This window comes from Lissotriton helveticus, chromosome 3_1, assembly GCF_964261635.1.
Source record: "Lissotriton helveticus chromosome 3_1, aLisHel1.1, whole genome shotgun sequence".
Classification (NCBI taxonomy): domain Eukaryota; kingdom Metazoa; phylum Chordata; class Amphibia; order Caudata; family Salamandridae; genus Lissotriton; species Lissotriton helveticus.
In genome coordinates, this window is record NC_136061.1 from 851,016,945 (window position 1) to 851,043,223 (window position 26,279).

Genomic DNA, 26,279 nt, shown 5'->3' on the forward strand with positions numbered 1-26,279 from the left:
GCCAGTGTAATCTATGCCACTCTACACTCCACTCTACTGCACTCTACGCCACAACACTCTACTCTGCCCCACTCTACTCTATGCCTCTCTACTCTACTCTGCACATCTCTACTCTAAGCAGATGCACTCTATGCCAATCTACTCTACTCTGTACTACAGCACTCTTCACCACTGTATGCCACTGTACTCTTTGCTAATGCACTCTGCGACACTCTACGCCACCAAACTCTACAACACTCTACTCTGCACCACTGCACTCTGTGCCATTGCCCTCTATGCCACTGCACTCTACACTGTATCACTCTACTCTGTATCACTTCACTCTATGCCACTGTACTCTGCCACTCCACTCTAAGCCACTCTAATCTACCCTGCACCACTGAGCTCCATGCCACTCCCCTTTATGCCACTGCACTCTACCCTGCACCACTCTATATTATGCCAATTATGCCAGTTCACTCTACTCTGAACCACTGTACTCAACAACACTGCACTTTACGCCACTCCGCTCTGTCACTCCACTCGATGCTATTCCACTGCACTCTTCTCTACTCTGCACAACTGCACTCTACAACTCTCTACTCAACACCACCGTCCTCTAAGCTAATGCACTCTGCACCACTCTTTTAGAAACCACTGCACTCTACACCACTCTACTCTGCAGCACTCTAGGCCACTGCACTCTGACACTTCACTCTAGCCCTCACCACTGCGCTCGGGGTCACTGCACTCGATTCCACTGCACTCTATGCCAATACAAGCTAAGTCAGTGCACTCTAGGCCAATGCACTCTACTCTGTACCACACCACTGCGCTATATGCCACTCCACTGTATGTCATTCTAATCTACTCTGCACCACTGCACTCTATTTCACTACACTCTACCCTGCACCACTCCATTTTATGCCATTTCACTCTAATCTGAATAACTATACTCTATGCCACTCTTCTTCACGCTATGCCACTCCGCTCTACATTACTGCAATCTACGCTGCACCACTACACTCTACTATACTCTGCACCACTCTACTGTATGCCACTGTACTTTACAACACTCTACTCTAAACTATTGCACTCAACGCCAATGCACTCTCACCCACTCTTTTGGAAACCACTGCACTCTGCGCCACTCTACACTGCACCACTCTAGGCCACTGCACTCTACTATGCTTCACTCTAATCATCACCACTGTGCTCTTTGCCACTGCACTGTATGGCACTCCACTGTACACCCCCTACTCTGCACTACTCTACTCTAAGCCAATGCACTGTATGCCAGTCTACTATATGCCACTGCACTCTACAACACTCCACTCTGCACCACTCCACTGCACTGTATGTCACTGCACTCTATGCCACAGCAATCGGTGCCACCTGACTCAACGCCATATGACTCTACGCCAATACACTGTAAGCCAATACACTCTACTCTGTACCACTCAACTCTACGCAACTCCATTCTACGCCACTCTCATCTACTCTGCACCAGTGCATTCTACGCCACTGTAGTCTACACCACTCAACTCTATGCCACTGCACTCTACCCTACACCACTCCCTTTTTCACCCCCTCACTCTACTCTAAACCAATATACGCTACACCACTGCTCTCTATGCCAGTCTACTCTGCACCCCTGTACTCTATGCATATGCACGCTACGACACTCTACACCACTGCCCTCTACAACACTTTATTGTGCACCACTGCACCCTCAGCCACTGAACTCTATGCCACTCTACTCTGCACCACTGCCTTCCATGCCAATGCCCTCCACACCACTGCACTCTACTCTGAACCACTCTAAAATACCCACTTTAATCTACTCTGCAACACTACACTCTACGCCAATGCACTCTACCACAGTCCATTCTATGCCACTGCACTCTATGCCACATTCTGTATTCACTGATTTGGATTCTTAAAATCCTTGTTTATGTGCTAGTTCCCCATGCTCGTTTTTTGGGAAGTGGTGCTTGGGTTTCAGTGCAGGGTGCTGAGTGGTGTGAAATAGATGCCTGAAATCTCTTTTGACTGATCTATTTTTTCTAGTTTCCCCTTACAGTTGGAAAACGGACAGACTGTGGAGCGAACTGTAGCACAGTATTTCAGGGAAAAGTACAACCTTCAATTGAAATATCCGCACCTTCCCTGTCTGCAAGTGGGACAGGAGCAGAAGCACACCTACCTGCCTCTAGAGGTAAGTGTTCAACTGTTGATCTAATTCTATCTTTTATCGTGGACAGTTAATGGCCGATGCAATAAGGAGTCTTGCCTCAGTGCTTACCACAGTAGCATGGCACATTAATAACTTGTTTTTATTTGGGGGCTTTGCTTCGAGCCCAGACAAAATGGGCGGCTGAAGTGTGAGCTCAGGCAGCTGGAGGAGATTGTACTATTACTTTCTCCTCTTTTCGAAGCGGGATAACCAGGAAACTGTTTAAAGGTGAGTTTATTTGGAGGAAACCACCAACACAACTTCTTGTCTATGAAGCCTGGGCAAACCGTCCTTGTGTGTAATCTGGTGCCACCACATTTCGTGTTCCAGATTCCACCCAAAGCCAACCAGTATGTAACACATTCCCTCTTGTTAACAATATAAAATTTACAATGACATTTACAATGTTCTTCACCTACTCTACCAATATATCTCTAACCAACTATATACATATACCCACATTATCCACAATTTATAATTACATATGCAACTGTGAAAAATACTGAACACCAAATTATTTATTGTTCCACATGGTAGTCTCTGCACCACACCGGTCTGCGTCTACATCTCAACTCATTTCCCATCCTTCTCTGCATTTTGTCGCTTCTCCCTTGACAGCTGATTTCCTTCCGTCCGCCATTTAGTATTTTCTTTCTCACAACTCGATCTCACATCAGCATATGGACATAACCACAGCAGAACTCTCACAACTTTGCTCATGTTCCGTACGTTGCTGTCAGGTAATTCTACAACTTGTTACCTACTCTGATTATTTTCATTCGCAACGAGCACTTTGACTCTCCAGACTTCACCATCTTTCTCTTTCTTACACCCAATCATCCAGCCTCAAAGGCTGCTGCTGCCCTTTTTTCATGTTGATTCATCATATCTTGTTTTACTTCCGTTGACCCTTTAAGCTTCACTTTGTCAAATAACTCCATCTTCCACAACTGATTGAAATTGTACGCACTTTTTCTTCCTCTCATTTTTTCAAACGGTGATATGTCTCTATCAATCCTAGGTGTATTTCTGTAACTCCATAATAATTCTTTAATGGCTTGCTGACAATTCTTTCCATTGACAATGGCCAGTTGTAACCCTTCCTTTAACACTCTAATCCATCTTTCTATAATTCCATTACTCTGGGGATAATAAATGAATGTTAATAATAAATGAATGTTCGCCTATGCTCTATGCCATGAATCTCAAATAACATCTTCATCTCACTATATGTCAACTGCACACCATCATCCGTTAGTAATGATTCAGGAAATCTTTCCCTCTCAAAAACTTCATTCAAGAATGTAATTGATATTCTTGTCGTAACTTGAGGGACTAACTTGACTTCTGGCCATTGAGACAATTGATCAATCAAAACTATGTCATACGTGGGATTTTTGACAATACACATGGACCCTGCAATGTCTAGTAATATTCTCTGCCATACCAGAGACGACCTTGAAACTGGTGTTTTTTCATATGTCATAGTTTTGGGGGATTTATCATTGATGGCACTTTCAGCACATGATCTAACATTCCTTTCAATACACATATCAACTGCAGGCCACCATAATTCACTCCTAACTCCTCTTTTCATACTGCTCATACCCGGATGACCTTCATGTGCCACGTTTATTATCATCTGTCTAAGACTTTCTGGCACCACCATCTGCTCTCCCCGCGTTAAAATGTTGTCTTGTACCGACAATTGCTGTGCCACATACAAGAAAGGCAGTAAACATTTCTCCAACTCCTTCTTACTTGGCCAAGTTGAAGTGAGCGCTGAGCGTGGTGGCCGTACCCTTGTGTCGGCGTGTGAGTGTTTACTTCTTGTGTGTTTTAAATCTGCACTTTGCACCTTGATACGCTTTTAAAATACCCTCTTAAGGACCCAAGTCTTGCCGCCGTAAGCCTCCCGCTCCGACCCCGTTCCACCGCAGCAGTAGGCTGTTTGCATGGAGGGCGGACCGGGGAGAGAGCGAGACACACCCCCTAACGCTGTACCTTACATAAGGCTCATACCCTCGCGCCCGCGCTACAGATGAAGTGAGCGCTGAGCGTGGTGGCCGTACCCTTGTGTCGGCGTGTGAGTGTTTACTTCTTGTGTGTTTTAAATCTGCACTTTGCACCTTGATACGCTTTTAAAATACCCTCTTAAGGACCCAAGTCCTGCCGCCGTAAGCCTCCCGCTCCGACCCCGTTCCACCGCAGCAGTAGGCTGTTTGCGTGGAGGGCGAACCGGGGAGAGAGCAAGACACACCCCCTGACCCCTCCCCTCCAAGGATTTAATCCTCTGATGGCCAGGCCGCGCAGTGGACGCGCGCAGCGGGCGCGCCGCCAGGGCGCCAAAGGCAAGCCCATCTGCGCCCGTCCGCGACCAACCGGGGCCAGGGGCCATACCCCCTACATCTCGGGCGCAAGATAGGAGGACCTATAGAGCAAGGGAGCTCTATGCACTTAGGGGGAAATCTTCCACTTTATGTGAGCATACCTGGAATCCGGCCTCCTCTCAATCCATCTATTCTATGTGTGGCTTCCAGTTTAAGCCTATCCTCACTGGCAACACTCCTATGGACAAATATAACAATATGTTTCTTTTAAACTGTAGATCCCTCGTGAAGCACTCCTTAGAAATTAACCTTCTTATTCAAGACCACGACCCAGAAGTCGTTTTTTTGACTGAAACCTGGCTCACCGAAGAGTCGGAACCCGACTTGGTTCAGGCCATCCCACAGGGATACCAAGTGGCCCATGAGAATCGCAAAACAGGGAAGGGTGGAGGATTAGCTATTATCTATAGAAACTCGATCCAGTGTCGGACCTCTCACTCCTCCATCCCGGGTTGCGAAAGCCTAATATTTGCTTTAGATTTCTCCCCTACTAATACCTTATCTGGGATCCTTATATATCGCCCCCCCGACCAACTGCGGACTTTGTAGAAAACCTCCTTCATTAGTCGCTGGCCTAGCAGCTATGCTCGCCAATTTTATTCTGCTTGGAGACCTTAATGTCCATCTGGACTATGTTTCTAATCCGTCTGCCCTCCACTTTATTGCCAACTTAGCTGCTCTACAACTTACTCAGCTAGTAGTAGGCCCCACCCATATAAAAGGCAACCTTCTTGACCCCATTTTTAGCAACTGCCAGGGACTGGAAGTACGTATGTCCTCCCCTATCCCTTGGTCCGACCACCATCTTATCCCTTTTACTTGGACTATTCCCTACCCCCACATGGCGCAACAAACAAATCTACCTCTCCAGAGGAATTGGACTAAGCTGTCTGTTCACGACTGACAAACTATTTTGGATAACACCAGACCTCCCATTAACCCGAATCCCACCTTAGCAAATGATGATTTTAAGGGGTGGATTACTAACTCCCAAGATTCGATACTTCCCTTGAGAAGGTTGGAGGCTAAAAGGAACTCTAAAACCGCCCCCTGGTATTCACCCGAACTGCGCGGACTAAAAAGCAAGTGTAGAAGTCTTGAAAGGAAATGGAGATTGGATTTCTCCCCCGCTAGTAAGGCCATTTACAGAGATATGATAAGGACCTATAAAAAGGAGATCGAATCTGCGCAATCAGCCTTTTTTGCAGAAGAAATCAATCTTGCAGCCTCCAAACCAAAAGAAATTTATCGGATTGCAAAGACGCTTTTAAAACGACGAGATCGGTCTCCTGACTCCCATACGGCACTCGCTCGCTGTAATGACCTAGCTGATTATTTTTGGGAAAAAATTCAACTTATTTACTCCTCTTTTCCTACGAATCCTGCTCCCCTCCAGTTAGCCTCTATTCCCGCCCTTACCCTCAATCCTGAGATTCATCCCACCCCCTCCCTACAATGCTTTCCCCCAATTACTCCTGCTATACTCAACTCCATAGTCTCACAGGTAAAATCTGGCTCCCCCAGGGACCCAGCCCCACCACGTAACATAGTAATGGTGAACGACAACATTCTTCCTACGGTATTGAATCTACTCAATTCTTCCCTTCTTTCAGGTTCGGTTCCGCATCTTTGGAAACGGGCCATGGTCAAGGCTTTACTGAAAAAACCAAATCTTGACCAGGCAGACCCAAAAAACTACCGGCCAATTTCCTTGCTCCCCTGGGTGAGCAAATTACTCGAAAAACAGGTTAACAGCACGTTCATGGAGTACATCGAATTTAGCCATCTACTCAATGACTTACAAACTGGCTTCCGGCCCAAACATGGGACTGAGACTGCGTTATTGGCAGTGACGGAGGAGGCACGGATGATCCTGGACCAGGGGGGCTCAGCAGCCATAATTCTCCTGGACCTCAGTGCCGCCTTCGACACTGTCAATCACAGCACGCTACTATCACGGCTGGCGAACATCGGAGTCTTAGGCAAGGCCAGGTCCTGGTTAGAATCTTTTCTTTCTGACCGTTACTTCCAAGTGTTTGAGGGCAACATCTCATCATCAAGCAAACCACTTGTCTGTGGCGTCCCCCAGGGCTCGTCCTAGAGCCCGACGCTGTTTAATGTGTTCATGGAGCCACTAGCTGAGGTGGTTCGTCCATTTGGAGTAAAAATCATCACCTACGCGGACGACACCCAGCTAGTTGTGTCCCTTAACCAACTGGAGTCCAACTCCGCCAATTTTACAACTTGCCTGGAAGAGGTTTCCAGTTGGATGACCATGTCACATCTTAAGTTGAACAGTGAAAAAACCGAGCTAATGCTCTTGGGCAACCCTTCCCCCTTAGCTCTTAAGTTACTCTGGCCCACCTCACTTGGCTCACCCCCTCTGCTCAAAGACAAAATTAAAAGCCTGGGCATTTGGCTTGATAAAGCCCTTAACTTCAATGCCCAAGCCACTAAGCTGTCAGTAATCTGCTTTGGCTTGCTCAGGCTTCTTCGCAAGATCCTTCCTGTATTGCCTTTTTAAGGCAGGAAGATAATGATTCAGGGACTTATCCTCTCTAGACTTGATTTCGGGAATGCCCTTTATTTGGGTGCCCCCCAGTCCACTCTGAACATGTTACAGATTGTACAGAATTGTGCAGCTCGCACATTGCTCCAAATCCCCCGTCGTATCTCGGCGAAGGCGAGCTTGAGGAGCCTACACTGGTTACCAGTTAGGCAGAGAATTGAATTTAAGTCTTCATGTATCACCCATCGAGCATATTGGAGAACAGGCCCACCTATTAATCATTCTTTGGTCACCCCGTATTGTCCTGCGAGACAGCTCAGATCATCCAACTCCTTTCTAGTGACAGCCCCTAAGATAAAAAAGGCTAGATGTGGTGGTCGAGCTTTCTCATATAATGCCTCTAAGCTCTGGAACTCCCTCCCCCTCCGCATGCGTGCAGAACCCAACCTGTTATCCTTTCGTAAACATTTAAAGACCTTACTTTTTTCACACTTCGATTAGTCCACCTGTCCACCCTGGCTGCTCATAATTTCTGTTAGCACTAGGACGCCTCAGGGCAAATACGGCGCTCTAAAAATCTTCTTTCCATTCTTTCCTTTCCATTTAAGATACCCTAATACCTTTTTCAAATCCTCATCACTAACACTTGTCATTCTCCATTGATTTTCTTTAATGTATCCCTTGGACACTTTACAAATTGATACCCCTCTTTCCAAATCATTGTCCTCTATCTCAATACTTTCATCATTCACAGGCAATCTTAATAAACAGTCTGCCAAAATATGTTTTACACCCAGAATATACTCCACTTTGAAATGAAAGTCCTGTAATTTGTATTGTCACCTGGCAATTCTGGGTGTTGCTCTGCCACAACCATTTGTTGTAAATAAATCTACCAAGGTGTGATCTTTCCCTGAATACTGTTCCGTAGACAAACTTTCGAAAATATTCAATTCCCCACCAACATGCTAGAGTTTCTTTCTCCAAAGTTGAGTATTTGTCCTCAGTGCCTTTTAGCGGTCTTGATGCAAATGCAATTGTGACTAACTTCCCTTTATGATTTTGCATTAAAACTGCCCCAGTGCTAGCATGATGATTAATCTTAAAAGCCACAAATCTCCTGGTTCAGATGGACTGACGGCCCAATTCTCTAAAGCCTATAAGGCCATAATAGTTCTGCATCTCATTACATTATTTAACTATATGGCCGATAATGGCTTGGTCACAGACTCAAGTGAAGCCCTAATCTCTTTAATACCCAAACAATGTAAGGACTGGAGGCAATGCAGCTCTTACCAGGCGACTGCCGTACTCAATTTAGATGCCAAACTGTTTTAAAAAATGTTAGCGACTCGGCTCGACAACCTCCTCCTAGACCTGATACATCCAGACCAGTCTGGATTTATAAAGGGCAGACAGGCACGTTAATATTTGACGAATAGTCCATCTGATTGAAAAAGTCTCCAAGAACTCAGTCCCGGCGGTTCTTCTGGCATTAGATGCCGAGAAGGCATTCAATCGTGTGGACTGGCACTTCCTTTTCCAGTTCGGTTTCTGCAAAAAATTCCTGACCATGATTAAAGCCAATTGCACGACTCCCACCTCGAAGGTGCTAGTTAACGGGGTAAGTTCTGGAGGGTTCCAGCTTGGGAGGGGAACGAGGCAGGGGTGCCTGCTTCCCCCCCTTCTATTTGCCCTCAGCATAGAACCATTGGCAGCCAAGATACGTCAGCATCCACAGATTTATGGTATTACATTTGCAGAGGAGGAACACAGGATCTCTCTTTTTGCAGATGATATCCTGCTCTCCTTGGCTCAATCCTCTATCTCTCTGGTGGCTACTTTAGAGGAATTACAACTCTTTGAGGAAGTGGCGGGTTTTCGCATTAATTTATCTAAATCGATCTGCTTAATCTGACAGTACCTCTGGCTGAGGTGAAGGGTGTCACTAGATCGCACCCTTTAAGTGGGCGACTCAAGGGATTACATACCTAGGCATTAAAATCACCTCCAAAATATGAGAACTATTTTGAGCCAACTACCCCCCTTTACTGTGGCAATTAAAAACAGATCTAAGGAGGTGGGCACCCCTATATCTATCCTGGTTGGGGAGGATACACACTATTAAAATGTCAGTTCTTCGCAAATTAGTCTAAATGGTCCAAGGCCTCCTAATAGAAGTAGAACGTAGCTTCTTTTCGAGTCTACGCTTCATGGTAACACAGGTCATTTCGCAAGGAGGGAGGATATAAATTTCCCATAGGGTGCTATGGCTGTCCAAAGCCGCAGGGGGCTTGTGCTACCAGATTTTTAACTTATATTATAAAACAGCACAGCTAAGGGTAATCCCAGAGTGGTAAGCCAAGGAGTCAGACAAGCACTGGCTTTAAATGGACAGAGCGATTATGGGGAAATACATATGGGATGTGAAGTGGAAGCTCAAAGCAGACTGACCCTTGAATGCATACTTGAGCACACCCACGCACACAACTCTCTAAGTGAGGAGCACTGTTACTGGGGCTGGGGGGCTGAATACCTTCCCATCACCACTTACGCCTATCCATTTTAATCCGGCATTCCCGCCTACACTGCAGCTAGGCCCCTTTGAGGCATGGAAGGTGGGGGGCTGCCTTACGATCAAAGATCTGTTTTATAATTGGGACGTACGAACCTGTGAGAACTGCACCCGAGATTTTCAACTCCCTCCCACAGAACGATACCGGTACAATCAGTTATTACATTGGGCATCTCAGTCAGACATGCGGGATGCAGCCACAAGAGAACTCACACCCAGTGAGTGGTTTGAGAAGCGGTGTAGTGGTTCAAAGGGCACTATTTCTTTTATATACAATTTGTTGTAGGACACTCTGCATACTCCTCGCCACCGTTCTAAGTATCACTGAGAGGGCGCCCTAGGGGTCTCCATCTCGTAAACTCAGTGGGCTGGAGTAGTGAGGGATATTCCCAAGTTGAATCACTCTATGGGGCTCAGGGAGGCACATTACAAATTATTATTTGATTGGTATCTATACCCCACCAAACTTAAGAAAATATTCCCTCAGGCGACGTCTGACCTCTGTTGGAGGGGCTGTGGACTGCTGTTTTTTTTCAACATATATGGTGGGACTGTCTGGCGATCCGTCACTTCTCGTTTGAGACACTGGCGCAGCTCAAAGAAATCTTAGGATAACCCCAACAAGATGATATGGGTTTTGTGCTCTTGGGCCTACAGAATAACTCCATGCGGTTCCAAACACACGGGGACAAATCAATTATGTGGCTGTGCCTAGGGGCGGCCAAAATGGCAGTGGCAGCGGCATGGAAAAAAGTGGAGGCTCCATCCCTGACACAGTGGCATGCTAGGCTGTGGAAAGCGATAACAATGAAATGGTTAGCAGATATCCTGACAGAATCCTATAAACATTTTGAGTACATATGGGGCCCCAAGTGTCTTATCTTTTAAAGGGCCTGCATCTATGTACTTGTCCTGCCAGAACGAGGGCTCTGCATTTATTCCGATTTTAAAATTACTTGACCAGGGAAACACTGTGCGGCGCATGGTAATCTCATACTACCACCGAAAACTCCTGTCTATATACAGCTCTGCCTCTTGAAACGCCCTATACCCTCATGGAATACTCCACTTTTTGTTTATTTTGTTTGGGGGATTGGTAGGGAGGGGGGTGGGAGGTGGAACACGCCTTGTTGGGGGGAACTTAATTTGTGATTATTGTTTTAATTCGGCTATGTCTACCGCCCTATTGGTGCTCACTGTACTACTGGAAATAGCAATGCCACTGAGTTGAGTAGTCATGTCATCCCTTTGTATTGTGTTATGTTGTCTCTTTGAAAAAATAAACAAGAACATTGAAAACAAAAAACTGCCCCAATGCCAACATTGCTGGCATCTGAAACAATAACTGATCACACATAGTGTCAAACGTTGCAATTGCAGGAGCTGAAGCTATACCTCATTTCAAAGAATTGAATTAATTTGCACAATATTCATCCCACTCAAATGATTGATTTTTTCTCATTAAATTTCTCATATGAACGGTTTTGTCTGAAAATAAAGGAACACATTTGGCATAGTATTCTGCCAGTCCCAAAAAGGATCTAAACTGGTCTGTATTTTTAGGTTCAGGTGCTTCTTCTATAGCTCTAACCAAATTGCGTTTTGGTTCAACACCATTTTTACTTATAAAATGACCCAAGTAATCTTCTGAATTTACACCAAATTTACATTTTTCTTTAGTCAAAGTTAAACCATTGTCCTTTAATTTACTTAATCCCTTCACTGATAGCCCCCACCGCCCCTTGTGCTAAGCCTTTTTTTGGGTATTTGGGGTAATTTGTGCTTAGGCCCATGTCACTTTTTGACCACATAAGGTATCCACGCCAAATTTGTCTTTTTTTCCATCATCATGGGGATTCTAAAGGTACCCAGAGTTTGTGGTGTCCCTTAGAGGGGACCCAGAAATTATCTAAAATACAGCGAAATGGTTTTGATGAAAGCGTCTGTTTTTTTCCATGCAAAAGTATCAAAAAAGGGGCAGTGGTGTTGAACTCACCATCTCCCCAGCTTTCAGGGACAAGCAGACTTTTGTCAGAAAACCAACATCTTTTACACAGTTTTGGCAATTTTCTGGAACATAGCCTAATTTTGCAATTTTTTTCTGCTTTCAACCTCCTTCCAGTTAATGGTATAAATGGGTATGAAAGCAATAATGGATCCTGGAAAGCTATACATTTTAGAAAAGTAGACAACATTCTGAATTCAGCAAGGGGTCATTTGGGTAGATTCTTCAAGGTTTCTTCATAGAAACTAACAATTAATTATAGGAAAAATTGAAAATAAGTTGAAAAAAACAGCAATTTGTGTCAACGTTTTCACCTGTAACTTCTACTAATCATGACCGCTGTTTGAAAGCAATACACCGTTACATTTGCTGGACCTTTCTGGTTCTGGGGATATATAGAACTTCTCTTCCAGGGGATACTCATTAATAGTCATAAGCAGTGAATAATCTCCGCCCATGAGGGGGAACCCGAAACACATAACCAAATACATATATAGGTGTAAATATATAAAAAATTGTACATATTACTAAACAAATTATACACATATACATGTATAAACCAATAATATGCAGCCCAACCATAACCTATAGGCTAATAAGGCCATCATTACATACTTTCTACACCATGAAAATACACCATATAAACAATGCAATAAACAGGCATGAGCCTAAAATGCATTCCATAAATAGCAAAACCTTTTATTTTCATCAAAGAACCTGTAATAAAAGGTAATTAGCCTAAGCAGGCAAAAAATATCCCTGTACAGAAAATCAGACTGACACCTCGCCTTTAAGGCCTCAGAGAATCTGAACACTTTGCCTTTGAGGCCTCCAGGGGACTCTGCTCCCATCATGCCCCACAGGTGACAGTTAGGTCAGTTCTTTTTTCCGGCTTGTTCTGTGAGGAACCTGGAACTTGAGCTCTGCTGAATTTGATTGTTTTTCAGGCAAAATTTGTTTTTTTCCTGTCTTATCTGACAGTATTTGCTGGTGGTGGTAATATTCTACATTTTCTGACTAATTCTTCAGAATTCTTTAGTCAGTTATGCCACCTTTATTCTACAACTGTCCTTCCTGTGGGAAGAAGATGTCTAAAACAGATCCCCATTCTCTTTGCGTGGTTTGTCTACCTTCCACACATGATGTGGAAAAATGTTATCATTGCCTCAAGCTTTCCAGAAGAACCTTGAAGGAAAGAGAGAAGATTCGACTTTTGGGACTTCTGGAGAGAGAAAGACATCATGAAAAGGGGGCGGGAAGTGAGTTGTCATCTGGAAGGCCCTATTCTTCGGCAAAACGTCGAAGGTTTGCTTCTCCTGAAGGTAAAAACAAGAAAAAACGACATCAGGAAGTGTCGACGTCGAAGAAAGTGAGTTCGACGTCGAAATCTAGATCGACGTCAGGTATGTCGACGTCGAGACCAATTGAGAGTAGTACATCGACGGCGAAGTCATCGCCGTTAAGGCACAAGTCGACGTTGAAGCGGAGATCGAGGTCGCCGTCGAGGCATTTGGTGTCGGTTGCTGTAAGGACGACGTCGAGAGTGAGACGATCGACGTCGAGAGAGAGAGTGAGGTCGACGTCGAGAGGAAACGTGAGAGCGACGTCGAGAGAGAAAGTGAGATCGACGTAGAGAGATAGAGGTACGATGTCAAGACCTGAGAAAAGAAGATGATCAAGGTCGCCGTCGAGACACGGGTCTACGTCGAGACATGCCTTGGGCTCGTGGCGTGAAAGGGCTCTGTCGATGTCGAAAAGGCAACCGACATCGAGGAAGTCGAGGTCTCCGCAACCTGCCTCACGGTCGGCGTCGAGACATTCTAGATCGGCCTCTCGGACCTTTCATAGGTCTTTGTCAAGGTCGGAGCTGGCGTCGAGGGCTTTGGCTGAGCCTCCAAGGTCTACGTCGAAAGACCTGACGTCGAGGGCATCTGTGGACAGGTCTTCAGTAGTCAGAGCCTCTCCGCATAAAGAATCTTCCATTGTGGCGCATTCTGGCTCGACGTCGAGACATTTAACGTCAAGGGAGATGCAATTGAACCCCATAGAGGCGGTTTCAACATCTCCACAGTCTATTCGGAGTTCTTCTTCAGCGTCTTCTTCCTCAAAGGGAATTCAGATTGTGCAGGTTACCTCGGAGGGCTCTCCGGTGCGTAGAACACCACCTGTGAACATGTCTCCTAGATGGCTGGAAAGCATAAGCCATTGGAAGATGTAGCCAAGGCCTAATGACAGGCCTCTTACTTTGGAAGCTTCAAGACCACTGGCCGGTGGTTCTCCGAGAAGATCTAGATCTCTGGTAAAGAGGCGTTCGCATTCTAGGGAGCACAATAGGTCTCATCGGTCTTCTACTCCTAGGAGAAGGCATAGATCTCCTGCCTCTTCCTCTCCATCGAGGTCGTCTTACAGAGACTATTCACCCACGATCTCATCAACACCACCTTCCAGGATATCTCCGGTGGATGATCTGGGAACTTTCAATGAGGTATTGTGCTGTGGGGCTAGCAAATTCAATATAACGATGGCAGTGCCTCCTGTGAAGTCTTCTGTCATATTTGAAACTCTACATCATACATCCTCTGCTAGACCTCTTCTTCCGTTGGTGCCTGGTTTGTTGGAACCGGCAATGAAGACGTTCTTGACACCAGCTACGGTGGGCTCAGGGCCTTCAAGAATTGCAAAAAAGTATAAAGCACCGGATCAGGGTCCTCTTTTCCTGCGTACAGATCCACCGCCACATTCTCTTATAGTGGCGGCGGCCAGAAAGGCTCACTCGGCTACGTCTGTCTCATCTGCTCCGCCAGAGAAAGACAGTAAAAACATGGACTCCTTGGGTCGGAGAATGTGTAACACGGCTGGATCAATCATGAGAGTGGCCAGTGCTGCGGCTTTGCTGGGTCGCTATGATCGTCTCCTATGGGACTCTATGTCTAGGTTTGCGGAGAAGCTACCAAAGGAAGACTAGAAGGATTTCCTTGAGATTGTGGAAGAAGGTGGTTTGGTTGCAAATCAAAGTATAAGTGCGGCAGCTGATTCTGCGGATCTTGCAGCACATGGTTATGCCCACGGCATATGTTCTAGGAGGTCAGCATGGCTGCGCCTTACGGGCCTTAAGCCAGATGCCCAAAGGAAAATAGTCAATCTGCCATTCAACGGGATAACATTATTTGGATCTCATGCGGATGATGAGATGACCAAAATGAAAGCGGAGCTTGACACTCTAAAAGCGGTTGGCCTAGAGAAGAAGAAAGAGTTCCGCTGTCGTTTTCGCCCCTACGACAAGAGGTCAGCATGGGCAAACATCAAACTGGTCGTCTCAAAACCAGGGCCAGTCTCAACAGAGGTCGCAGTTTCAACAGCTCATGCCTGGGCAAGGCAGAGGAGGAAATATACAGCAGTCCTCTGCTGCGAAGCAGCCTCAGAAGCAATGAGAAAGAACTTCCTCCACAGCTGTGGTCCACTCCGGTAGGAGGAAGCATTGCTTTATACTTGGACGAGTGGAGAAGATTAACAAAGGACAGGTGGGTCATCAGCATAATCCAAAATGGTTATCTCCTCAAATGCAAATCACCTCCTCCTGTCATAAATCCAAAGAGAGTTTTTTTATCAAAGTCAAAAACTTCTACAAAAAGAAGTAAACCTCCTTTTGTGCAAAAACGCCATAGAGGAAGTTCCTCTTTCACAGAGAAACCAAGGTCTGTACTCCCGCTTTTTCTTGGTGAGAAAGAAAGGTCCCAATGTAGAATTCAGACCTATACTGGATTTAAGATTGTTGAACAGATTCATCCGAAGGGAGAAATTTCAGATGTTAGCGCTCCATCAAATATTTCCCCAGTTACATCAGGGGGACTGGATGTGTTCCATCGACCTGAAGGATGCATATTTTCATATTCCAATCTCAAAGAGGCATCGGAAATTTCTCAGATTTCAAGTTTCTGTTCATCACTACCAGTATGCAGTACTTCCGTTCGGACTAAAGTCAGCTCCCCGAACATTCTCAAAGTGTATGGCGGTGGTAGCTGCCTTCCTTCGGAGACAGAGGATTTCCATATATCCTTACTTGGACGACTGGCTCCTGAAAAGTTCATCTCCATCTCTTCTGGAAGATCATCTTTCAATATGCTGTCACCTCATGCACAAGTTGGGTCTTCAGGTCAATTTCAAGAAATCGATAATGAACCCAACCTAGCAAATCCATTATCTGGGAGCTCTCTTGGACACAGAAAAAGAAAACGTGTGTCCTTCGGAGGAGAGGTGGTTATCAATCAGGATAAAATATCAGCTTCTTTTTCAAGCCACTTCCCCGACAGTTCGCCAAGTTTCCTCTCTCCTGGGGTCGATGGCGTCGTGCATCTTCATAGTTCCAAACGCAAGATTGCACATGCGTCCTCTGCAACAGTGTTTAGAGGATCAATGGAGACAGAGGACGGGGTGCTGGGAGGATCGAATACTCCTTCATCAGTCCGCCAAAGATTCCATCCGATGGTGGATTAAGAGGTCCCACTTAATGCAAGGAGTGCCATTTCATCAAGATCCTCCTACTCAAACTCTGATCACAGAGGCCTCTCTCCAGGGTTGGGGTGCTCATATGGGCCCTCTGTAAGTACAAGGGCTATGGTCAGACTCCGAGAACGGCTATCACATCAACCTGCTGGAACTAAGGGCGGTTCATCTGGCTCTCAAGTCCCTGTTTCCATCATTCCAGTCACGGTCTCTCCTAGTGCAAACAGACAATACAACTACAATGTATTATTTAAACAAGCAGGGGGTACCAGGTCCAGTACTCTTTCCATGGAAGCCCAGACCATCTGGAATTGGTTACTGGCGAGAGACTTGTCAATAACAGCGGTGCATCTGCCCGGGTCCCTCAACTCGCAGGCGGATTTCCTCAGCAGGGACTTCGTCGAGGCTCATGATTGGGTCCTCAACGAGGAAGACGCAAACAGTATTTTACAAGCATGGGGAATTCCAGATATCGACCTGTTCGCAGACGCAGGAAACGCAAAATGCCCCGTCTTCGCGTTCAGGTTTCCCCAGGTCGGCTCTCAAGGGAATGCCCTTTTGATAGACTGGTGTCAGAACTCACTGTACGCTTTTCCTCCGACCTCATTGATACCAACAGTAATCAACAGGATGTACAAAACCAAGTCCAGGATGATTCTGATTGCCCCCGAGTGGCCACGCCAATGGTGGTTTCCAGATCTCCTTCAGTTGTCGGAAGTGCCACACAGGAGGTTGCAGTGTCGCCCGGATCTTCTGTCCAAGCAGAAGGGGAGAGTGTTCCACCCCAACCTGTCCTCCCTACGCCTGGCAGCATGGCTCCTGAAGTCATTCAGTATGGACACTTGCAGTTGAATCCAGAGTGTATGCATATCCTTAAAGAGGCGAAACGACCTTCTACAAGGAAATCATATGGTTTTAAATGGAAACAATTTTTTCTGTGGTGTGAAAACAATGGTTTTGATCCTATACATGGTCAGGAACAGGTGATTCTACCTTATCTGTTACATTTGGCAAGGTCTGGTCTTCAGTTTAACTCTATTAAAGTCCACCTTGCAGCGATCACGGCCTACTGGAAATCGCCTACTCAGACCTCCTTTTTTAGGATGCCTGTAGTGAAAGATTATCTGGAAGGTTTAAGAAAGGTGTATCCGCCAGTCAGGTCACCTTCCCCACCTTGGGAGCTTAATGTGGTGTTAACTAAGTTAATGGGTGCTCCTTTTGAACCTATACATAAGGCCTCCTTGCAACACTTAACTTGGAAGGTAGCGTTCCTTGTAGCCATTACTTTTGCTAGTAGAGTGAGTGAGATCCAGGCTCTGTGTTGCAAGGAACCTTTCATTGTGTTCCATGCTAATAGAGTGGTACTCAGGACGCATCCTGCCTTTTTGCCCAAGGTAGTGTCAGATTTTCACATTAATCAGACTATAACCTTGCTGACTTTTTTCCAAAATCCTACCAATCCTCCTGAAAGAGCTCTACACTATTTAGATCTTAAGAGAGTTCTTAAGTTTCCTATCAACTATAGGCCCATTTCAGTATTGCCCTATTTTGGAAAGGTACTTGAATATCTGGTGAACAAGTGTCTCACTACCTATACTGAAACTCATGGGTTCCTTGACCCCTCTCAGTCCAGTCAGGTTTCCAAGCTGCCAATGGTACAGAGACGGCAGTAATGGAGATCGTGGACAATGTCAGACTCACTCTTGATGAAGGTGACTCCTCCTTTCTGGTACTATTGGATTTATCGGCTGCCTTTGACACCATCTCCCACGGCATCTTGAAACATCGGCTGTGGGAGATAGGTGTCAGGGTTAAGGCCCTAGCCTGGTTTGAAAACTACTTGGCGGACCGCTTTACCTCCATAAAGGTTGATACCATCACATCCAGTAGTCTGCCCCTTACTGTAGGAGTCCCGCAGGGATCAATTCTAAGTCCGATATTGTTTAATATCTATCTTACCCCACTAGCAAATGTAATAAAATCATATGGCTTCTCAACAGTATCGTATGCTGACGATACTCAGGTGCTTATTACCTGTAAGGCTGATTTCCACGAAACAAGTATCAGATCCCAAAAATGTATGCTTGATATTAGCAAATGGATGTGTTATAACAAACTGCAACTAAATTACAGTAACACAGAAATTATTCTATTTGGTAAGGCCCACAAAGTATGGTCACAGGACTGGTGGCCTCAGGAACTAGGACCATGTCCATTACCCAAGGAGGTGATCCACAATCTGGGAATCATGTTGGATTGTTCTCTGTCAATGGAAACCCACATCAACCAAGCAGCCGGCATTTGCTATGGGATCATGCATATGCTGCGCAAAACCTTCAAATGGCTACCCCTGGAAACATGGAAACCACTCGTGCAAGGTCTCATCATCAGTCGGTTGGATTAAGGCAACGCCTTCTTTGCATCAATAAATGAGTGCCTTCTCGCTAAATTACAAATACTGCAGACTGTTGCAGCGAGACTAGTACTGGGCCTTCCCCCCAGATCAGCTTCATTGCCCAGCCTTAGACAATTACATTGGCTCCCCATTCGCCAGAGAAGCCATTTAAAAGTTCTTAGGCTAACCCATAAACTTCTGTACAGCACTGGCCCAGCTTATCTTGCAAAAAAACTAGTCTGGTATCGTCCTACCAGATCACTAAGATCAAGCTCGAAATCTCTCTTAGTACAACCACGGGCCCGGATGGCACGGAATGGTTGTCGGTCTTTTTCCTACATGGCTTCATTTTTGTGGAATAAACTCCCCCCTCATCTTCTGTCAATTACTAACCATCAGCTGTTTCGGAAAAGCCTAAAAACCTGGCTCTTCCCGAAATAAGTGCTGCCTTCAGCCCAGTTCATGTCATGGTCACTGTTTCTCCACTGCAAAGCGCCCTGAGACCTTATGGTGATTTGTGCGCTATAAAAAAGCATCTGACTTCTGGACAGAACAAAGACCGTTTGTTCATTAACTATGGTCCTATTAATACAGGCTTTGCGGCTTCCAAGAGGTCCATATCTAGATGGATTGTGTCTTGCATTCTCCGAGCGTATCCGTTGTCAAACAGGTCTTTGTCAGGAAGACGGAAGGCTCATTCAACAAGAGGGAAAGCTTCCACTACAGCTCTCCTTAGAAATGTTTCTGTGGCAGAAATCTGTAAGGCAGCTACATGGCGTTCAGTTCATACCTTTACTCGCCATTACTGTCTTGATTTCAGACACACAGCAGATGCTCAGGTTGGGCAGGCATCGCTCAGGAATTTATTTGCTAATTCTAGCTAAGATGTGTGTCAAAGCTGTTGTTATTTTCTTTTTTCTGCTCGCTCGCTTCTAAGTGGGTATGAGCTTGCTATTCTATTCAGTGCTTATGACTATTAATAAGTATCCCCTGGAAGAGAAGGATTAGTTACTTACCTGTAATCCTAGTTCTCTTCCAGGGGTATACTCATTAAAGTCATAAGCTCCCGCCCGCCTCCCCGGGCGAGCAGTGGTTTTTATGGTTTAATATGTTATTATTGCACTTCTATATGCAGATACCTGCGAGGTTTACTGTACCGTACAAAAGAACTGACCTAACTGTAACCTGTGGGGCATGATGGGAGCAGAGTTCCCCTGGAGGCCTTAAAGGCAAAGTGTTCAGATTCTCTGAGGCCTTAAAGGCGAGGTGTCAGTCTGATTTTCTGTACAGGGGTATTTTCTGTATATGCAGCCTGCTTAGGCTAATTGCCTTTTATTACAGGTTCTTTGATGAAAATAAAAGGTTTTGCTATTTATGGAATGCCTTTTAGGCTCATGCGTGTTTATTGCATTGTTTATATGGTGTATTTTCATGATGCAGAAAGTATGTAATGATGGCCTTATTAGCCTATAGGTTATGGTTGGGCTGCATATTATTGGTTTATACATGTATATGTGTATAATTTGTTTAGTACTATGTACTATTTTTTATATATTTACACCTATATATGTATTTGGTTATGTGTTCCGGGTTCCCGCTCATGGGCGAAGATTATTCAGTGCTAATAATTTTAATGAGTATACCCCTGGAAGAGAACTAGGATTACAGGTAAGTAACTAATCCTTGTAGGTTCACCAAGAAACCGACAAACCCAGAGCCAATAACTGAGCAACTTCTTGCAGTGTTTTTTTTATTATGTACCGGGTATATAGCAATTATTTTGGGGAAATGTATAAATGGAAAAATTGGTATGAAAGACACCTAGGTATTTCTGAAATGGGAACAAAAGATAGAGTTTAGAAACAAATGATAATTGCAATTTTCCGAAATTGGGAGTACCCATACTAGCATGAGAATTATAGGTCATTTTTCAAAATGAGAATTATAGGTCATTTTTCAAAATGACTTCTTTTTTACACATTGTCTTTCATGTAGAAGGCAGGAATGCATCGAAAGTCAATAGGTAATATTAGTTGTTCTACAATTCTTTGTTACCCTAAGTCTCCCGATAAAAATGGTACCTCACTTATGTGGGTTTGCCTTGTACCCACGACAGGAAACGGCTCAAAACGCAACGTGGATACACCACATTTTCACAAAGGAAAAATACCCTTTTTTTGCAAAGTGCCTAGCTGTAGTTTTTTAACCCTAGCTCTGCCTGCACCTAGGGAAACCTAGCAAACCTATACATTTTTTAAAACTAGACTCCCAGGGGAATCCAGGATGGGGTGACTTGACTGGTAGTCACCAGGTTCAGTTACCCAGAATCCCTTGCAAACCTAAATAATTGTTAAAATAAAAACTCATTTTCCTCACATTTATGTGGTGGAAAGTTCTGGAATCTGCGTGGATCCTCACAATTCCACCCACCCAGCGTTCCCCAAGGTCTTCTGAGAAAAATGGTATCTCACTTGTGTGGGTAGACCTAGTCCCCGCGACAGGAAACTGCCCAAAATGCAAGGTAGACACACCACATTTTCACAGTGAAAAATGACACTTTTTTTGCAAAGTAACTACCTGTAGTTTTTTAACCCTTGCTCTGCCGGCACCTAGGGAAACCTAGCAAACCTATACATTTTTTAAAACTAGACTCCCAGGGGAATCCAGGATGGGGTGACTTGACTGGTAGTCACCAGGTTCAGTTACCCAGAATCCCTTGCAAACCTAAATAATTGTTAAAATAAAAACTCATTTTCCTCACATTTATGTGGTGGAAAGTTCTGGAATCTGCGTGGATCCTCACAATTCCACCCACCCAGCGTTCCCCAAGGTCTTCTGAGAAAAATGGTATCTCACTTGTGTGGGTAGACCTAGTCCCCGCGACAGGAAACTGCCCAAAATGCAAGGTAGACACACCACATTTTCACAGTGAAAAATGACACTTTTTTTGCAAAGTAACTACCTGTAGTTTTTTAACCCTTGCTCTGCCGGCACCTAGGGAAACCTAGCAAACCTATACATTTTTAGGTCTTGCTGAACCAACGCGCATGCGTTGTTCTGCGAGAGTATAGTAGGCGAAACAAACTCTTGAAACCAGCGAGGATTGTCCCCAATGCATGTGAGGTTCTCAAACGCAACGCTTCCCCAGCGCGCCCTTGGCCTCACTTCTTAATCACACCCCATATGGTGTTCCCTCCTACTCACTCGCACATCAAAGGCTGCTGCTCCCCCGCCAATGCGCTCCCGCCCCGCCCCCCCCACTGCAATGCCAAGAGCTTGTTTATTATATTTTGCGGCCGCACGTCAGCCTATGTTGGGTCTGTCTTAGAGTCGCACTGTTGTTCACACATAATCCTGCGCACGCATTTCTCCTGTATACACATCGTCCATGCGCACACATTACTTCTGCACCTCACATATACGGTACGTTGTTCACAATGCACTGGCTTGTGCACACCTTCCTGATAGTCATACACTCCACCTATGCACGTAGCCCCTTGTCCAGAATCTCCCCTTAAGCTTTTCGCTTTTGTGCAAAAAATATCCATTTGCGCTAACTTATACCCGCTCACCCGGTCCTTCCGTGAACACAGTACTCTGAGAACTTAGTAGCCAGAGCAGGCTACCTTAAGAGTACCAAGACCTTTTGTTTCCAAAAGACTTTGTGAGTACAGTCCGATTCCTCTTCTGCAGCAGTCCTTTGTGCACAGCTCCGGAGTGTGCACATCATTCCTATCCCTGCTTTCCCTCTGTATATAGCCCCCCTTGTGTGCACCCCGGCCCGGGACACGGACACCATGTAAAGCCGACCAGCACACCGCCCCTCCCGTGTCATTGTGCAGTTGTAGCCTAGCTTCACTTCACCCCGGTCCGCCTGCACCATAGGTCCTTATGGCGTGTGATATGAGCTGTAAGGCTGACTGTAACACCAAGGAGGTGTTTTTGTAGACAAGGGCACACTTCATTTTCTATGCAAAAGTGCCCCTTGCACTATGAAGGGACTTCCTTCTTTTGTTTTCTTGTAAAAATTCACATGTCAACTTGAAGCAGCCACATCCGCTGCTTAAATGCACACATATCATATGCCTGCTTCTTCTTTTAGCGTGCGCGCACACATACAACTCCCTAGCTTCAGATCGTAAGAATGCAGTCTGCTAACGTTAACTATCTATGAAAAATATCTAACAATATAGGTGGCAGTACCTGTGTCAAGTAAGGGTCTGCTCGTTTAATTTCGAGTTTCTCCCTATTTTCCTTTAGCGCTGTGCAGTCTCACTCTTGTTCCCACGGCATCTCCCTTCTCCGCAGTCCGCCCTCCGCCCCACTTAATCCGTCTTTCTTCTCCTGTCTTCCCTCATCGCCTCCTGACAGGGCTTTCAATATGCTGACCCAGTAGATGGGGCCTGGCCTGCGCCTCACCCCTCCCATCACTCATTTGCCCACTTTTATGTACCCAGGACTTTTGTGCCACACTGGCATACCGCTTTTGGACACTTCAAAGGCTTGAGGACAGTTGATGTTAACTCCAAATGGTGACATGGGGGCAGGGGTGGGGGGGGGGGGAAGGTGTTCTGCTTGTGTATTGTACTTCTTCGATGAATGAAGCTCTAGATAGGGGGGTTCCACTGTCTCGTCATTTTCAGGGGTGCACAGCTACTTCCCTACGCTGGGTGATCGTGCTAATTTCGGTTCACTTATTTTTCAGAAAATTGTTGGCGCCAAATCCGACCAAAAAAGTGCGCAGGCCACCACCTTCTTGTACTTTGAGCCATGCAGACCCTCCCGCCCCGCAGACTGGGCCTGGGCGACATTTTATTGACAAGGAAATGAGCAAACAGTTGGTACCACACAATCTAACAGTTGTCATTTCCAGGTGCGCGCCTGCATACAACTCTTGAAAGACACTTGCATTGCGCAGATGACTCGAGTCAAAAGACATTTTCTGCTCAAAAAACCCTGGGTGCGCAAGGGGGGGGGGCAGATAGCAGCACATCATATTTTGCTATTAAAGTATAATTTCGGGACATTTACACAGAATTATATATAATTTGCACAAAATATAATACAGAGCATTGCTGGGCCCAGCCAGAACACACTTAGCCTGAATCAGTTGGAAGGTTCTGGAATCTGCGTGGATCCACAAAATTCCACCCACCTCGCGTTCCCCAAAGTCTTTCGAGAAAAAATTTACCTCACTTGTGTGGGTAGGCCTAGTGCCCGCGACAGGAAATGGCCCAAAACGCAAGGTGGACACACCACATTTTCACAGTGAAAATTACACTTTTTTTGCAAAGTGCCTAGCTGTAGTTTTTTAACCCTAACTCAGCCGGAACCTAAGGAAACCTAGCAAACCTATACAGTTTTTAAAACTAAACACCCAGAATCCCCGGCAAACCTCAAATTTAGCTGAACAAATCACTTTTTTCACACATTTGTGTGTGGGAAAGTTGTGGCATCACCGGGCTAACACAAATTTCCTACCACCCAGCGTTCCCTCGGGACTCTCGATAAAAATGGTGCCTCACTCGTGTAGGAGGCCCAAGTACCCGTTGGACGTCTCTAGATCCACTTTCCACTCATTTGAGTCCCCCAGAAACTGAATTTCTAATCTGCTTCCAGGCTCTTTTCTCCCTAAAGTTTTTTTTTTTTTGTTTAAAGTCTGTTTATTATTTTCAGGTGTCATAAACATACATTCTCAACATACAGTTTGTAACAGGTCTGTTTTGGGTACATAGGTACAAGACTTATATTGCAAGCATCTATCTACACATGGCATATACTATACATCATCACTGTGTGCCGGGTCATCTGTCCTTAGATAGCACATATATCCTTTCCATCATTCTTGCATTCCAAGAGTGCACCAATACGTAGCTACCGCTACATTTTTCCAATCACATAATACAGTATAGTCACCTTCTCAATACCTCTTGCCCCAGGGTACACACTCATAAAACATATTATTTATCTGCACGTGTCAGGCTCTTCCAGACCACACCCAGTTTCGTCTACCATGTACTATATCACACCATGCAAAGTCTATTCTCTCGGATGGAATATCAAATAGCGTGTCAAAGGGGCCCATATATCAGTGGGTCTGGAAGACACGGGCATCAACTCTGCATAGGTAGCAAGTGTCTCCTGGCAGGTTATCAGGTCCTCCAGCCATGTAAAATGTAGGCGCCCGTCCCCTACCCAACCTACAGGCCACTCTCCTTTTGGCCATTAGAAGTGCCATCGCAACAAATTTTTGATGTTCTGCCCGTAGGGGTTTAACAAATCCAAGTAGGGCCAGCAATGGATCCGGATTCACAGGGGCATCTGTCCTTATTTGCAGTGCACGGAACACTTGGCTCCAGTATTCCATGATACTCGGGCAGTTCCAGGCCAAGTGCAAAAAGTCTGCACCCTCAGTATGGCATCTGTCACATCTATCGTCTGCCCTAAGTTTAAATCTGCACATCTTAGCCAGGGTATAATATAGCCTATGCAAAAACTTGTAGTGTATAATCCGGAGTCTACTGCTAGCTGACACTCGCTCTGTCTGCGAACAGCATGCCTCCCATTGTTCATCCGTCAGGGCGACCTCCAGGTCCTCCCCCCATCGCTTGCGCGAATGCGTGTCTGGGTACTCCTTCTCTGTGTGCACTAATGTGTATATCTGAGAGACTGGTTTCTTTGACGTGGCCTTTTCCAGTATGAGCTGAAGGGGAAACAGCACTTGCGGCTCCTCCGGGAACTCAGGCGTTAGTGAACGCACGCCCTGCCGTAACCTAATGTATAAAAAAAATCAAGAGGCGTTTTCTGACCCGAGGGAAACACATGATCAATAGTACGGAACTTGTTCTCATAATACATGTCCCCCCAGGTAGCGATGCTAGCCTTGCGCTTAAAGGTATGAAATGTTGTATATGTTTTTCTGTAGCCCTGAAGAAGTCCTTTATCGACAAAACGGGTCGGCTATTGGATTTTATCTAATTGATGTATTTCTATGTGAGAAGATATTTAATAAAGGACAAATGAAGAAAGAAAATCTCTACATTGGAAGTTCTTATATGTGTATATAAAGACTGTGTTTGTCAACTTAGTTATTGAACTCAAGCATCCAACCATTAAGTGCTGGACCATCATTTGCTCTTTTGTATTTTTGAGTTTTTCCATTTTTGGAGTTGAGAGGGGTTGTACTCCTTGGTTCATTGCACCGCTGAAAATATCTTAAACCTTTCCCATTATACTATTGTTGGCAGGTGCGGTTCTTTCTTGCCTCAACCCTTCAGCTTTGTTTGATATATATTGTACTAACATTGTGTTGTACATCTTCAGCAGGCACTTATTTATTGGGAGGATGTAGCCCAGATAGACAATAAAAGTATTTGGATTGCAGAGGCTTTATGGCTGGTTTCAACACCTTGGTGAACCACGTAGGAGCCAAGGACAGACTGAAGGGAAGTTCCACAGATTTGTAAATCTGTGGCCTCCAGAAGAATTGTAGTAATGGTGAATGTAGTACGAAGATCTGGAGCATCAAATGATTATCCTTCTGATTCAGTCTCTAATCATTTGACAGTAGAATGACTCTGAAAAGATGAATCGCCTCCATTTTAGAGAGGCAGTACACTAACCACTTGTTGAATTCCTGAAGTTTAATGACCAACCGTCTTTTTTTCTGTGCAAGAGTTTGCTCGCT

At 45.3% G+C, this 26,279-nt stretch overlaps 1 protein-coding gene across 1 annotated transcript in view; it reads left to right on the forward strand.

The window, feature by feature from the left end:
* Positions 1–26,279, forward strand: part of LOC144823032 (protein argonaute-3) — a 1,185,091-nt gene that overhangs the window by 634,110 nt on the left and 524,702 nt on the right. Inside the window, exon 8 of the mRNA XM_078681169.1 lies at positions 2,050–2,197. Within this exon, the coding sequence (XP_078537295.1) occupies positions 2,050–2,197 (148 nt within the window). The remainder of the gene's footprint in view (positions 1–2,049; positions 2,198–26,279) is intronic.